Raw genomic sequence first — 16,236 nt, 5'->3', positions numbered from 1 at the left:
GGCTGGCCCGAGCACCATCTTCCTACCTGTCGCTGTCAAAGTCACCACTGCCCTCAACAACTTCTCCTCCGCATCCTTCCAGGGTGCCACCGGGGACATCGCCGACGTCTCTCAGTCGTCTGCGCAAAAGAGCCCTGCAAATACACCTACACCCACTCTGCAGTGACACAATGGGTGGCATCAGTTGTGGGTCCTCATAGTGATCCTCAGGAGAGGGCATTATTGCACAAACCAGACAGGATTCGCGAAGACATGGCAGTAGTGGTGCCAATATAATATGTAATGTGAGTTGGTCAGAAATTAAATATAAGTAAAAACCATGACAAACCCTCAAACACCCTTGTGCATCCCCTTCATGCTCACGACACGTTTGCCTTACGCTGCCTACTGCACATATGTGATGCATGCCCTGTGGCTGCAGCACAGGTAGTGACAGGTTGAGTGAGGCTGGCCGTGAGAGAGATGCACGAGAGGGTGAGTATGAGATAGAGCCATGAGATTGTATGAGGATTGGGTTGAGTGGTAGTGGCGGGATGAGTACTGGCGAGGTGAGTAGGTGCAGGTAAGATGAGGATGAGGTTTGAGTGGGTATGAGGGGTGATGTGACAGAGTAGTGTTGGCAGTGCTGAAGGAGATGTGGGGTGGGGGCAGTGATGTGGCAGACGGAGTGTAGGGGAAAGAGTAAGTGTACTCACTTTGGCTGACCTACTGAGGTCATTGGAGCGCCTCCTGCACTGTATGCAGGTGGGCGATATGTTGGTTGCGCTGGTGACCTTCTCCCTGGGCTGCTCCATGCTGTAATTTTTGCTATTTGTTGCAGCATCTGTCAGTGGAGGACTGCCCCTTTAAATAGAGCGCCTCCAGCTGACAGATGTTACTGCACATGCGCAGCCCGCCCGACGCGCAGATCAGCAATGGGGAACCCGGAAGAGCAGGTAAGTGGATCCAATTAGTGGGTTGTCTGCTACGATCGCGCGAGGAGCTGACTAATTTCACCGGGCGCGATACCCACGTGCCCGATAGCCCCCCTGCCGAGAACCCGCAGCCCTGCTAACATCGGGCCCGTGGTCTCACCAAGGCCCTGTATAACTGCAGTAAGACATCCCTGCTCCTGTACTCAAATCCTCTTGCAATGAAGGCCAACATACCATTCGCCTTCCTAACTGCTTGCTGCACTTGAATGCTCACTTTCAGCGACTGGTGTACAAGGACACCCAGATCTCGTTGCACCTCACCATTCAGATAATAATCTGCCTTTCTGCATTTTTACAACCAAAGTGGATAACCTCACATTTATCCACGTTATACTGCATCTGCCATGTTCTTGCCCACTCACCCAACTTTTCTAAATCACATTGGAGCCTCTTTGCATCCTCCTCACAGCTCAAATTCCACCCCAGCTTTGTGTCGTCTGCAAACTTGGAAATGTTACTTTAGTTCCCTCATCCAAATCATTGATATATATTGTGAATAGCTGGAGCCCAAGCACTGATCCCTGCGGTACCCCACTAGTCACTGCCTGCCACCCGGAAAAAGACCCATTTATTCCCACTCTCTGTTTCCTGTCAGTCAACCAATTCTCAATCCATGCCAGTATATTCCCCCCAATCCCATGTGCTTTAATTTTGCACACTAACCTCTTGTGTGGGACCTTATCAAAAGCCTTCTGAAAATCCAAATACACCACATCCACTGGTTCTCCCCTATCTATTCTACTAGTTACATCCTCAAAAAACTCCAGTAGATTTGTTAAGCATGATTTCCCTTTCATAAACCCATGCTTTTTTTTTATTCGTTCACGGGATGTGGGCGTCGCTGGCAAGGCCGGCATTTATTGCCCATCCCTAATTGCCCTCGAGAAGGTGGTGGTGAGCCGCCTTCTTGAACCGCTGCAGTCCGTGTGGTGACGGTTCTCCCACAGTGCTGTTAGGAAGGGAGTTCCAGGATTTTGACCCAGCGACAATGAAGGAACGGCGATATATTTCCAAGTCGGGATGGTGTGTGACTTGGAGGGGAACGTGCAGGTGGTGTTGTTCCCATGCGCCTGCTGCCCTTGTCCTTCTAGGTGGTAGAGGTCGCGGGTTTGGGAGGTGCTGTCGAAGAAGCCTTGGCGAGTTGCTGCAGTGCATCCTGTGGATGGTGCACACTGCAGCCACAGTGCGCCGGTGGTGAAGGGAGTGAATGTTTAGGGTGGTGGATGGGGTGCCAATCAAGCGGGCTGCTTTATCTTGGATGGTGTCGAGCTTCTTGAGTGTTGTTGGAGCTGCACTCATCCAGGCAAGTGGAGAGTATTCCATCACACTCCTGACTTGTGCCTTGTAGATGGTGGAAAGGCTTTGGGGAGTCAGGAGGTGAGTCACTCGCCGCAGAATACCCAGCCTCTGACCTGCTCTCGTAGCCACAGTATTTATATGGCTGGTCCAGTTAAGTTTCTGGTCAATCCCGTTAATGCCCTCCAAGTGTTCTGTTATCACATCTTTTATAATAGACTCTAGTATTTTCCCCACTACTGATGTTAGGCTAACTAGTCTGTAATTCCCTGTTTTTTCTCTCCCTCCTTTTTTAAATAGTGGGGTTACATTTGCCACCCTCCAATCTGTAGGAACTGTTCCAGAGTCTATAGAATTTTGGAAGATGATCACCAATGCATCCACTATTTCCAGAGCCACTTCCTTTAGTACTCTGGGATGTGGATTATCAGGCCCTGGGGATTTGTCAGTCTTTAGCCCCATTAATTTCCCTAGCACTACTTTTTTTACTAATACTGATTTCCTTCAGTTCCTCCCTCTCACTAGACCCTTGGTTCCCTAACATTTCTGGCAGGTTATTTGTGTCCTCCTTTGTGAAGACAGAACCAAAGTATGTGTTTAATTGTTCTGCCATTTCTTTGTTTCCCATTATAATTTCCCCCATTTCTGACTGTAAGGGACCTACATTTGTCTTCACTAATCTTTTTCTCTTGACATATTTATAGAAGCTTTTACAGTCAGTTTTTATGTTCCCTGCTAGTTTACTCTCATACTCTATTTTTCCCCTCTTAATCAATCTCTTTGTCCTCCTTTGCTGAATTCTGAACTGCTCCCAATCCTCAGGCTTGCCACTTTTTCTGGCAATTTTATATGTCTCCTCTTTGGATCTAATTTCTTTTGTAAGCCACGGTTGAGCCACCTTTCCTGTTTTATTTTTGCGCCAGACAGGAATGAATAATTGTTGTAATTCCTGCACACGTTCTTTAAATATTAGCCATTGCCTATCCACCGTCATCCCTTTTAATAATGTTCCCCAATCTATCATAGCCAACTCGCACCTCATACTTTCGTAATTTCTTTTATTTAGATTCAGGACCCTAGTTTCGGATTCAACTACTTCACTCTCCATCTTAATGAGGAATTTTATCATAAGAACATAAGAAATAGGGTTAGGGTTAGGGTTAGGAGCAGGAGTAGGCCAATCGGCCTCTCGAGCCTGCTCCGCCATTCAATAAGATCATGGCTGATCTGATCCTAACCTCAAATCTAAATTCATGTCCAATTTCCTGCCCGCTCCCCATAACCCCTAATTCCCTTTACTTCTAGTTATGGTCATGTTATGGTCGCTCTTCCCTAAGGGACCCCGCACAACAATTAATCCTTTCTCATTGCACAATACCCAGTCTAGGATCGCCTGTTCTCTAGTTGGTTCCTCAACATATTGGTCTAGAAAACCATCACACACTCCAGGAATTCCTCCCCCACAGTATTATTGCTAATTTGGTTTGACCAATCTATATTTATATTAAAGTCACCCATGATTATAATTGTACCGTTCTTGCATGCGTCTCTTATTTCCTGTTTAATGCCCTCCCCTACATCTCCACTACTGTTTGGGGGCCTATAGACAACCCCCACCAACATTTTCTGCCCCTTGGTGTTTCTTAGCTCCACCCATACAGATTCCACATCGTGATTTTCCGAGCCAATATCCTTCCTCACTGTTGCATTGATTTCCTCCTTTACTAACAATGCAACCCCACCTCCTTTCCCTTTTTGCCTGTCCTTCCTAAATATTGAATACCCCTGGATGTTCAGTTCCCATCCTTGGTCACCCTCCAGCCATGTCTCCGTAATCGCAACTATAGCATAACCGTTAATATCTATCTGCGCTGTTGATTCATCGACCTTATTGAGAATGCTCCGCGCATTTAGACTCTATCAAATCTCCTCTCAACCATCTTTGTTTCAAGGAGAACAACCCCAGCTTCTCCAGTCTATCCACATAACTAAAGTCCCTCATCCCGGGAATCATTCTAGTAAATCTTTTCTGCACCCTCTCTAAGGCCTTCACATCTTTCCTAAAGTGTGGTGCCCAGAACTGGTCACAATACTGCAGTTGTGGTCGAACCAGTGTTTTATAAAGGTTCATCATGACTTCCTTGCTTTTGTACTCTATGCCTCTATTTATAAAGCCCAGGATCCCGTATGCTTTTTTAACTACTTTCTCAACCTGCCCTGCCACCTTCAACAATTTGTGCACATATACCCCCAGATCTCTCTGTTCCTGTACCCCTTTTAGAGTTGTGCCCTCTAGTTTATATTGCCTTTTACTGTGACTTCGGCAGCATCTTCTTCCTTGGTAAAGACAGATGCAAAGTACTCATTTAGCACCTCAGTCATGCCCTCTGCCTTCATGCGTAGATCTCCTTTTTGGTCCTTAATCAGCCCCACCCCTTCTCTTACTACCCATTTACTGTTTATTTGCCTATAGAAGACTTTTGGATTCCATTTTATGTTGGCCCCCAGTCTATTCTCATACTCTCTCTTTGCCCCTCTTATTTCCTTTTTCACTTCCCCTCTGAACATTCTATATTCAGCCTGGTTCTCACTTATATTATCAACCTGACATCTGTTATACGCCCCCTTTTTCTGCTTCATCTTACTCTCTATCTCTTTCGTCTTACAGGGAGCTCTAGCTTTAGTTGCCCTCCTTTCCCCCTCGTTGGAATGTGCCCAGACTGTACCCGAACCATCTCCTCTTTAAAGGCCAGCCATTGTTCGATTACAGTTCCACCTGCCAATCTTTGATTCCAATTTACCCGGGCCAGATCCGTTCTCAACCCACTGAAATTGGCCCTCTCCAATTAAGTATTTTTACTCTGGATTACTCCTTGTCCTTTTCCATAATTAATCTAAACCTTATGATACAATGATCGCTGTTCCCTAAATGTTCCCCTACTGACACTTGCTCCCACTTGGCCCACCTCAAACCCAGAACCAAATCCAGCAGTGCCTCCTTCCTCGTTGGGCCAGAAACATACTGATCAAGAAAGTTCTCCCTCTGTAATTTCCCTGCAAATTTGCTCCTCTATATCCTTCCCACTACTTAGTGGCCTGTAGAATACACTCAGTAGTGTAATGGCACCTCTATTGTTTCTTAACTCTAACCAAATAGATTCTGTCCTTGACCCCTCCAGGACATCCTCCCTCTAGCACTGCAATATTCTCCTTAATCAATACTGCCACCCCCCCTCCTTTTTTTCCTTCCCTTTCTTTCCTGAACACCTTGTATCCAGGAATATTTAGTACCCACTCCTGCCCTTTTTTGTGCCAGGTCTCCGCTATCACCACTACATCATATTCCCATGTGGTTACTTGCACCTGCAGCTCACCAACCTTGTTTACCACGTTTTGTGCGTTTTCACACATGCACTGCAAACCTATTTTAGACCTTCTCATATTCTCTCAGTCTGATCCCACCTAATACTGTACTATTTCTTACTCTAGTGCTATCTGTCTCTCCCAATCCTTTGTGCACCTTGTTTCTCCTTTCTAATGCTACATCCTGGTGCCCATCCCCTATCAAATTAGTTTAAACCACCCCGCCCCCCCCACAGCACTAGTGAGCCTCCCCGCGAGGACATTGGTCCCAGCTCTGTTGAGGTACAACCTGTCTGTCCTGAACAGGTCCCTCCTGCCCAGAACTGGTCCCAATACCCAAGAATCTGAAGCCCTCCCTCTTGCACAATGTCTCTAGCCATGCATTAACCTGCCTTATCTTCCTAGTTCTATACTCACTAGCGTGTGGCACTGGGTGTAATCCAGGGATTACTACCTTTGAGGTCATGTTTTTATAACTTCCTCCCTCCTGAAACTCTAGCCGCAGAACCTCATCCCTCTTCTTTCCTATGTTGTTGGTAACCACATGGACCACAACTTCTGGCTGTTCCCCTTCCCCCCACAGAATGTTCTGCACCCTCTCCGCGACATCCTTTACCCTGGCACCAGGGAGGCAACGCATCATGAGGGACTCATGTCAATGGTCACAGAAACGCCTGTCTGTCCCCTTGACTATTGAATCCCCTGTGACTACTGCATTTCTACATGTCATTGTGCCCCCCTGTGCAGTCCTTTGCCCCATGGTGCCATGCTCAGGACTGCACTCCTTTGAGGTGATGTCACCCTCACTGGTATTCGATGCTGCCACACCCCCAGAAGATTCCTGCACTGTCCGCCTCTTCCTACCCTTTCCGATGGCCCCACTTGCTATTCTGAACTCTCAGTGGCTGCGGGGTGAGCACCTCCTGGAACGTACGATTCAGGAAACCTTCAGTCTCCCTGATGCTCTGCAGTGACTCCAGTTGCCCCTCAAGCTCAGAAACCCTCAGCTTGAGCAGGAATTGCAGGCAATGAGTCTCAGCTGCCCGTTGTGGGGTTCAAAACACCTTTAACAAAAGACATTTGAAGCACAGGGTTAACTGTACCCCCTTTAAACAAAGACATTTGAAAACCTGCAAACACAGTAATTTGGTAAACTGTGTTTCCGCAAATCCTGTTTTTCCCTCACTGACGCTGATGGCATTGGAGAAGTCTGAGTTTCGGGATCGAGGACATGGCACTGCGGATAGATACCTAGATTATTAAATAAATAAGCTCGATGGATAATATAGAGCTTAAAGTGTTGTCAGGCTTTCAAAACACCAGCTTTTCAACACAGCAGGGGGTAATGTAAGAAAAGGCAATAAGGGCACATATCAAAAGCTTCGGATCGGGAAAGCAATGATAGATGTGAAAAGGCATTGGCCCTTTCAAGCCTATCTCGTAGTCTGTTCAAAGAGCTGGGAGTTGTGAAACATCAAGTGGTATTGCTTCCAGAATATGGTCAAATGGTATAAGGGATGGATTTGAAGCCACAGAAGCATCAAAATTGGAGAGGTCAGGACCATTCAGAATGTCTGGGTGTAGAAATGTGAGGGGCTATCTCTACATGAAAGGCCATAAACAGAGAGAGTAAAGGGGCCTTTAACAATCCATGGTTCAAGCACATGGTCTTTTCTACGTCAAAAGGGTCACCGGTCACATGATCAAAGCTACAGGGCTTTGGACCGGGTGCTGGAAGGTGGGATTAGAATGGGCACGTGGTTGTTCTTCGAGCCGGCGCGGACACGATGGGCCGAATGGCCCCCTTCTGTGCTGTATCTTTTCTATGGTTCTATGGTTCTAAACTGTCAACTGAATCTTGGGACGTGAAATGTGGTCACCAACATCAACAACTTGCTTTTATACAGCATCTTTAATGTAGTAACACATCCCAAGGCGTTTCACTGGAATGTTAAGAAACAAAATTTGACACTGAGCCACATAAGGAGATATTAGAAATAAAAGCAGAAAATGCAGGAAATTCTCAGCAAATCAGGCAGCATCTTTAGAGAAAGAAACAGAGTTAACAAACTGACGGAAGGTCATTGACCTGAAACATAGGGCCCGATTTTAGCACCCGCTATCGGGTGCTTTCTCGGCGGGGGGGCCCCGAAAATCACAAAATCCAGGAGCGGGACCGGATCGCGCCTCGATCCCGCCCACTTCCGGGTTCCCCGTTGACGCGCCGGCGTGCGCGCACAGCCCCCGCTGGTGGGAATCCCGCAGGTAATTAAAGCCAGCGGGATGCCCCTTGACAATATTTAGTTTGGTATTTCAGGTCATTAACTGACCTGATTAAGGGACTGTGTGTGATTTTTGATCAACATGGGACTGTTTCACACACTGGGGGAAACACTCCCAGCTCGAATGATCGTGTTGCAGCTGTCAGCCTGTGGCAGCTGCAAAGGTCCATTTGACAGGTGTGGGGGGGGGAGACCCTCACCCATTGCAGGAGGCCACTCTGTCACTTGGGACAAAGTTTGGCCTCCACCACCCTCCTCCTGACAGTCAAAGTCACCAACCTGCACACTTACCCCGGGGTCCGGAGACATGTACCTACCTTGCGGACCCCCTCAGACGTACATCTTCCGGATGGGGGCCGCCGTAGCTGCAGTCATGACCTCCTCAGAGGACGAACAGCATCACCAGCCTCACCAGCCTCGCCATCCACGCCGTCCACCTCTGACACGTGGAGCTCCACAACAGAGTGCTGTGACACATCCACCTGTGCAGCAGGAGGGAGGGCAACCGCAGAGAGAGATGCATCGCAGGGGGCACTACCCTCGCCACAGGGTCTACAGACCGAGGCTCAGCCTCCTGGACCTCTCTGAGCAGCAGTGCACACGGAGGCTCAGAGTCACTCGACATGTAGTCGTGGACATCTGCAGCCTCCTTCATGCCGAGCGGCTCCTGGCTGGCCCATGCACCATCTTCCTACCTGTCGCTGTCAAAGTCACCACTGCCCTCCCGAACTTCTCCTCCGCATCCTTCCAGGGTGCAACCGGGGACATCGCCGATGTCTCTCAGTCTGCGCAGAAGAGCCCTGCAAATACACCTACACCCACTCTGCAGTGACACAATGGGTGGCATCAGTTGCGGGGCTTCATTGTGATCCTCAGGAGAGGGCATTATTACACAAACCAGACAGGATTCGCAAAGACATGGCAGTAGTGGTGACAATATAATATGTAATGTGAGTTGGTCAGAAATTAAATATAAGTAAAAACCATGACAAACCCTCAAACACCCTTGTGCATCCCCTTCATGCTCACGACACGTTTGCCTTACGCTGCCTACTGCACATATGTGATGCATGCCCTGTGGCTGCAGCACAGGTAGTGGCAGGTTGAGTGAGGCTGACCGTGAAAGAGATGCATGAGAGGGTGAGTATGGGATAGAGCCATGAGATTGTATGAGGATTGGGTTGAGTGGTGGTGGTGGGATGAGTACTGGCGAGGTGAGTAAGTGCAGGTAAGATGAGGATGGGGTTTGAGTGGGTATGAGGGGTGATGTGACAGAGTAGTGTTGGCAGTGCCGAAGGAGATGTGGGGTGGGGGCAGTGATGTGGCAGACGGAGTGTAGGGGAAAGACTACGTGTACTCACTGTGGCTGACCTACTGCGGTCATTGGACCGCCTCCTGCACTGTGTGCAGGTGGGCGATATGTTGGTGGCGCAGGTGGCCCCCTCTGCCACCTCGAGCCAGGCCTTCCTGGTGGCAGAGGCAGGCCGCTTCCTCCCGCCCGCCGGGTGGAAGATCTCTGTCCTCCCCCTCCTCCTCACCCCATGTATTGATACCTGGAGTGAGGCATCATTAAACTGGGAGCAGCCTTCCCCCTGGGCTGCTCCATGCAGTCATCTTTGCTATTGGTTGCAGCATCTGTCAGTGGAGGACTGCCCCTTTAAATAGAGCGCCTCCAGCTGACAGATCTTACTGCGCATGCGCAGCCCGCCCGATGCGCAGATCAGCAGCGGGGAACCCGGAGGAGCAGGTAAGTGAATCCAATTAGTGGGTTGCGTGCTACGATCGCGCGGAAAACCCACTAATTTCACCGGGTGCGGGCCATCCGCCGAGAACCCGCATCCCTGCTAAAATCGGCCCCATTAACTCTGTTTCTTTCTCCACAGAAGCTGCCTGACTTGCTGAGTATTTCCAGCATTTTCTGTTTTTATTTCAGATTTCCTTTTGATTAAGGAGATATTCGGGCAGGTGACCAAAAGCTTGGTCAGAGGTCAAGGGTCAAGGTAAGATGGGTATCGAGGGATATGGGCCAAGTGCAGGCAATTGGGACTAGCTTAGTGGTATAAACTGGGCGACATGGACATGTTGGGCCGAAGGGCCTGTTTCCATGTTGTAACTTCTATGATTCTATGATTCTGCACAATCAGATACCCTGCAGACACTCAGGCCCTGATATTTACAGGGAGGGAAACACGGAAATCCTGGGAATGGGGAGGTCCTGCTGAATTTAACGACAAGACCTCATTATCTAAATTTAATTTCCTACCCGGCAGACGGCCAAATAGAAGGCTGACCGGGTGGGAAAGCCCGCGATGGGGGACGGTCCCGGCAAGCCTGACAGATCACTGCTTTGGAGTGGGGGAGGGGGTTGACCGATCGCGGATTTGGAGTGGGGGAGGGGGTTGACCGATCGCAGGTTTGGTGGGGGAGGGGGTTGACCGATCGCGGGTTTGGAGTGGGGGAGGGGGTTGACCGATCACAGGTTTGGTGGGGGAGGGGGTTGACCGATCGTGGGTTTGGAGTGGGGGGGTGGGGTTGACCGATCGCGGGTTTGGTTGGGGGGGGGGTGGGGTTGACCGATCGTTGCTGTGGGGTGGGGGGTTTGACCAATCGCGGGTTTGCTGTCGGGGGGGGGGGTGGGGTTAACCGATCGCGGGTTTGGTTGGGGGGGGGGGTTGACCGATCGCGGGTTTGGAGTGGGGGGAGGGGGTTGACCGATCGTGGGTTTAGAGTGGGAGAGGGGGGTTGACCAATCGCGGGTTTGGTGTGGGGGGAGGGGGTTGACCGATCGCAGGTTTGGAGTGGGGGAGGGGGTTGACCGATCGCGGTTTTAGAGTGGGGGAGGGGGTTGACCGATCGCGGGTTTGGAGTGGGGGAGGGGGTTGACCGATCGCGGGTTTGGAGTGGGGGAGGGGGTTGACCGATCGCGGGTTTGGAGTGGGGGAGGGGGTTGACCGATCGCGGGTTTGGAGTGGGGGAGGGGGTTGACCGATCGCGGGTTTGGAGTGGGGTTGACCGATCGCGGGTTTAGAGTGTGGGAGGGGGTTGACCGATCGCGGGTTTAGAGTGTGGGAGGGGGTTGACCGATCGCGGGTTTAGAGTCGGGGAGGGGGTTGACCGATCGCGGGTTTGGAGTGGGGGAGGGGGTTGACCGATCGCGGTTTTAGAGTGGGGGAGGGGGTTGACCGATCGCGGGTTTGGAGTGGGGGAGGGGGTTGACCGATCGCGGGTTTGGAGTGGGGGAGGGGGTTGACCGATCGCGGGTTTGGAGTGGGGGAGGGGGTTGACCGATCGCGGGTTTGGAGTGGGGGAGGGGGTTGACCGATCGCGGGTTTGGAGTGGGGTTGACCGATCGCGGGTTTAGAGTCGGGGAGGGGGTTGACCGATCGCGGGTTTAGAGTGTGGGAGGGGGTTGACCGATCGCGGGTTTAGAGTCGGGGAGGGGGTTGACCGATCGCGGGTTTAGAGTCGGGGAGGGGGTTGACCGATCGCGGGTTTAGAGTGGGAGAGGGGGGTTGGCCGATCGCGGCGGAAGGCTTGCTTGAGGGGCTGGGGGAAGCACTCCTGCTGCTCCTGGCTCACAAGCAGTGCGATAAAAAACGCTTCCCTGCTGGATCCGGCCGCTCCCATCTCCATTTAGCTACTGGATTTCCCGAGCCCTGGGAAACCTGGCCGGCCAGCACTAAATTCAAATCAGGCTCCCAACTGCACACGCGAGAGCTGGACACAGACCCGGTTGCAACCTGCCGTAAAGATGACACCAGAACCGGGAGGAGATGGCACACGGACCAGCACTGGACACAATGCCGGCTTCCTCAGGATAGGAGAGTACAGTGAGGGGAACAAACAGGCGGTGAACGGGCACCAGCTTTGCACACCTGAGCGATTTGGAAAAAATTGTTAAAATAATGACAGATATTTTGAAGAAGGAAGTAGGAACAGTGAATGTCAATCAGCTGGGCTTCACAATCAGGGTCTCTCTCCGCCTCTGTTCTTACCTGGGACTTGCCATCAGTGTCTGGTTTGAGTCACGTTCCTGCTGAATTCTGCTGTCACCCCAGTGCTCTCCTCTCTCATCCTTGTTCCTGCTGTGGCTGTGTTCAGTCGATGAGAGGCTCAGGGTCAAGGGAGAGGCCAAATGCTCAGAGCTGCTGTAAACCTGTAACATGGTGAAAAAATTACAAATTCACAACCTGAATATTAAACAAAATAAAGACAGAATTAGAAGAGAATGAATCGCACTGACACAACATCACAGCACAGCACAAAATGCTTCACAGAATTCATCCATTTTTTGAAGGCAACAATTCGCTAAATAAGCAATTAATCTTACGTTCTTCATTTGGTTCAGGGAGGGATGTTAACCAGGACATCAGACAAACTCGCTGCTCTTCAAACATCCTATGGGATCTTAACATCCACCTGATTCAGCAGATGGGGCCAATATTTAATGTCTCATCTGGAGGAAAATACAGCACGTCCTCAGTACTGACCCTCCGACAGCGCAGCACTCCCTCAAGTACTGACCCTCCGACAGTGCAGCACTCCCTCAGTACTGACCCTCCGACAGCGCAGCACTCCCTCAGTACTGACCCTCCGACAGCGCAGTATTTCATAGAATCATAGAAATGTACGGCACGGAAGGAGGCCATTGGGCCCATCATGTCTGTGCCGGCCGAAAAAGAGCAATTCAGCCTAATTCCACTTTCCAGCATTTGTTCCATTGCCTTGCAGTTTACGGCATTTCAAGTGCTTTTTAAATGAGTTGAGGGTTTCTGCCTCTCCCACCCTCTCAGGCAGTGAGTTCCAGACTCCCACCACCCTCTGGGTGAAAAAAAATTCTCCTCAGCTCCCCTCTAATCCTTCTACCAATCACATTAAATCTATGCCCCCTGGTTATTGACCTCTCTGCTAACGGAAATAGGTCCTTCCTATCCACTCTATCTAGGCCCCACATAATTTTATATACCTCAATCAAATCTCCCCTCAGCCTCCTCTACTCCAAAGAAAACAATCCCTGCCTATTCAATCTTTCCTCATAGCTAAAATTCTCCAGTCCTGGCAACTACCTCGTAAATCTCCTCTGTACCCTCACATCCTTCCTGTAATGAGGTGACCAGAACTGTACACAGTACTCAAGCTGTTGCTCAACCTATGTTTTATATAGTTCCAGCATAACCTCCCTGCTCTTATATTCTATGCCTCAGCTAATAAAGGAAAGTATCCCATATGATACAAAGATGGGAGGGAAAGTAGAGAGTGAGGAGGACATAAAAAACCTGCAAGGGGATATAGACAGGCTGGGTGAGTGGGCGGAGATTTGGCAGATGCAATATAATATTGGAAAATGTGAGGTTATGCACTTTGGCAGGAAAAATCAGAGAGCAAGTTATTTTCTTAATGGCGAGAGACTGGAAAGTACTGCAGTACAAAGGGATCTGGGGGTCCTAGTGCAAGAAAATCAAAAGTTGGTATGCAGGTGCAGCAGGTGATCAAGAAAGCCAACGGAATGTTGGCTTTTATTGCTAGGGGGATAGAATATAAAAACAAGGAGGTATTGCTGCAGTTATATAAGGTATTGGTGAGACCGCACCTGGAATACTGCATACAGTTTTGGTGTCCATACTTAAGAAAAGACATACTTGCTCTCGAGGCAGTACAAAGAAGGTTCACTCGGTTAATCCCGGGGATGAGGGGGCGGACATATGAGGAGAGGTTGAGTAGATTGGGACTCTACTCATTGGAGTTCAGAAGAATGAGAGGCGATCTTATTGAAACATATAAGATTGTGAAGGGTCTTGATCGGGTGGATGCAGTAAGGATGTTCCCAAAGATGGGTGAAACTAGAACTAGGGGGCATAATCTTAGAATAAGGGGCTGCTCTTTCAAAACTGAGATGAGGAGAAACTTCTTCACTCAGAGGGTGGTAGGTCTGTGGAATTTGCTGCCCCAGGAAGCTGTGGAAGCTACATCATTAGATAAATTTAAAACAGAAATAGACAGTTTTCTAGAAGTAAAGGGAATTAGGGGTTATGGGGAGCGGGCAGGAAATTGGACATGAAGCTGAGTTCGGATCGGTCAATGCCCTGTGGGTGGCGGAGAGGGCCCAGGGGCTATGTGGCCGGGTCTTGCTCCGACTTCTTGTGTTCTTTAGATTTGTGGTTGGGATCAGATCAGCCATGATCTTATTGAATGGCGGAGCAGGCTCGAGGGGCCGATTGGCCTACTCCTGCTCCAATTTCTTATGTTCTTATGTTCTTATATGCCTTCTTAATCACCTTATCTACCTGTCCTGCTACCTTCAGGGATCTGTGGACATGCACTCCAAGGTCCCTCACTTCCTCTACACCTCTCAGTATCCTCCCATTTATTGTGTATTCCCTTGCCTTGTTTGCCCTCCCTAAATGCATTACCTCACACTTCTCTGGATTAAATTCCATTTGCCACTTTTCTGCCCACCTGACCAGTCCATTGATATCTTCCTGCAGTCTACAGCTTTCCTCTTCACCATCAACCACACGGCCAATTTTTGTATCATCTGCAAACTTCTTAATCATGCCCCCTACATTTAAGTCTAAATCATTGAAATATACCACAAAAAGCAAGGGACCGAGTACTGAGCCCTGCCGAACACCACTAGAAACAGCCTTCCTGTCACAAAAATACTCGTCGACCATTAACCTTGACTTCCTGCCACTGAGCCAATTTTGAATCCAACTTGTCACTTTCCCTCAGTACTGCCCCTCTGACAGTACAGCGCTCCATCAGTACTGCCCCTCCAATAATGCAGCACTCCCCCAGTACTGCCCCTCCGACAATGCAGCACTCCCTCAGTACTGTCCCTCCGACTATACAGCACTCTCCCAGTACTGCCCCTCCGTCAGTGCAGCACTCCCGCAGTACTGCCCTGCGATAATGCAGCACTCCCCCACTACTGCCCCTCCGAAATTGCAGCACTCCCTCAGTGCTGCCCCTTCAGGCCCCACAAGGAAAGTCTAGGGCTCCCATTCTGTGAGCAAGTCCGCGATGGCGGGTCCCTCCCATAATGGTCTCTCCGCACGATCCCCGAGTGACAGGGACTGTTCCTTCTCCAGCCTCCAGCCGCCTGATATTCTGCTCCCACCTACCAGCTGCAGGCAGACCAATGACTGAGGCTGTGGGTTTGCTCAGACCCACTCACTCGATTTAATATCAGTGCTGTGATGCCAGTACACTCCCAATTCTGCCCCTGCCATACCTTGCTGAATCGGTGTGAACAGGATGAAAACTGCCTTATCTCCAGTGATGATTCCTCATCATTCGTGTCCTCGTCCTCCTCCGACGCTAAATGCTGATATTTCTCCGAGCGTGCTGTAAATATAGATGCAACAAGTTACTCCCAGATTTGCAAAAGTCCCTAGGATTACAGCACCACACAGGGATAATCACTGGGCACAGGGACACTGGGGGAAATCACTGGCACAGGGACACTGGGGATAATCACTGGGCACAGAGACACTGGGGATAATCACTGGGTACAGAGACACTGGGGATAATCACTGGGTACAGAGACACTGGGGATAATCACTGGGTACAGAGACACTGGGGATAATCACTGGGTACGTAGACACTGGGGATAATCACTGGGCACAGAGACACTGGGGATAATCACTGGGCACAGAGACACTGGGGATAATCACTGGGTACGTAGACACTGGGGATAATCACTGGGTACAGAGACACTGGGGATAATCACTGGGCACAGAGACACTGCGGATAATCAATGGGTACAGGGACACTGGGGATAATCACTGGCACAGGTACACTGGGGGGAATCACTGGGCACAGAGACACTGGGGATAATCACTGGGCACAGACAGTGGGGGATAATCACTGGGCACAGGGACACTGGGGATAATCTCTGGGTACAGGGACACTGGGGATAATCACTGGCACAGGTACACTGGGGGGAATCACTGGGCACAGAGACACTGGGGATAATCACTGGGTACGTAGACACTGGGGATAATCACTGGGCACAGAGACACTGGGGATAATCACTGGGCACAGAGACACTGGGGATAATCACTGGGTACAGAGACACTGGGGATAATCACTGGGCACAGAGACACTGGGGATAATCAATGGGTACAGGGACACTGGGGATAATCACTGGCACAGGTACACTGGGGATAATCACTGGGTACAGGGACACTGGGGATAATCACTGGGCACAGAGACACTGGGGATAATCACTGGGTACAGGGACACTGGGGATAATCACTGGGTACAGATACACTTGGGGATAATCACTGGGTACAGAGACACTGGGGATAATCACTGGG

The 16,236-nt window shown here is 50.1% G+C and overlaps 1 protein-coding gene across 1 annotated transcript in view; it reads right to left on the bottom strand.

Annotated features, from left to right (window-relative positions):
• mast3b (microtubule associated serine/threonine kinase 3b) overlaps positions 1–16,236 on the bottom strand; it is a 124,817-nt gene that overhangs the window by 40,885 nt on the left and 67,696 nt on the right. Inside the window, exons 18-19 of the mRNA XM_067968618.1 lie at positions 15,150–15,262; positions 11,911–12,071 (exon numbers count right to left, since the gene is read on the bottom strand). Coding sequence (XP_067824719.1) covers positions 11,911–12,071; positions 15,150–15,262 — 274 coding nt within the window. The remainder of the gene's footprint in view (positions 1–11,910; positions 12,072–15,149; positions 15,263–16,236) is intronic.

The sequence above is a fragment of the Heptranchias perlo genome, chromosome 29 (genome assembly GCF_035084215.1).
Source record: "Heptranchias perlo isolate sHepPer1 chromosome 29, sHepPer1.hap1, whole genome shotgun sequence".
In the NCBI taxonomy this organism is placed as follows: domain Eukaryota; kingdom Metazoa; phylum Chordata; class Chondrichthyes; order Hexanchiformes; family Hexanchidae; genus Heptranchias; species Heptranchias perlo.
Note: the sequence above shows the minus strand (reverse complement) of the source record. Positions and strands in the feature narration are given on the sequence as shown.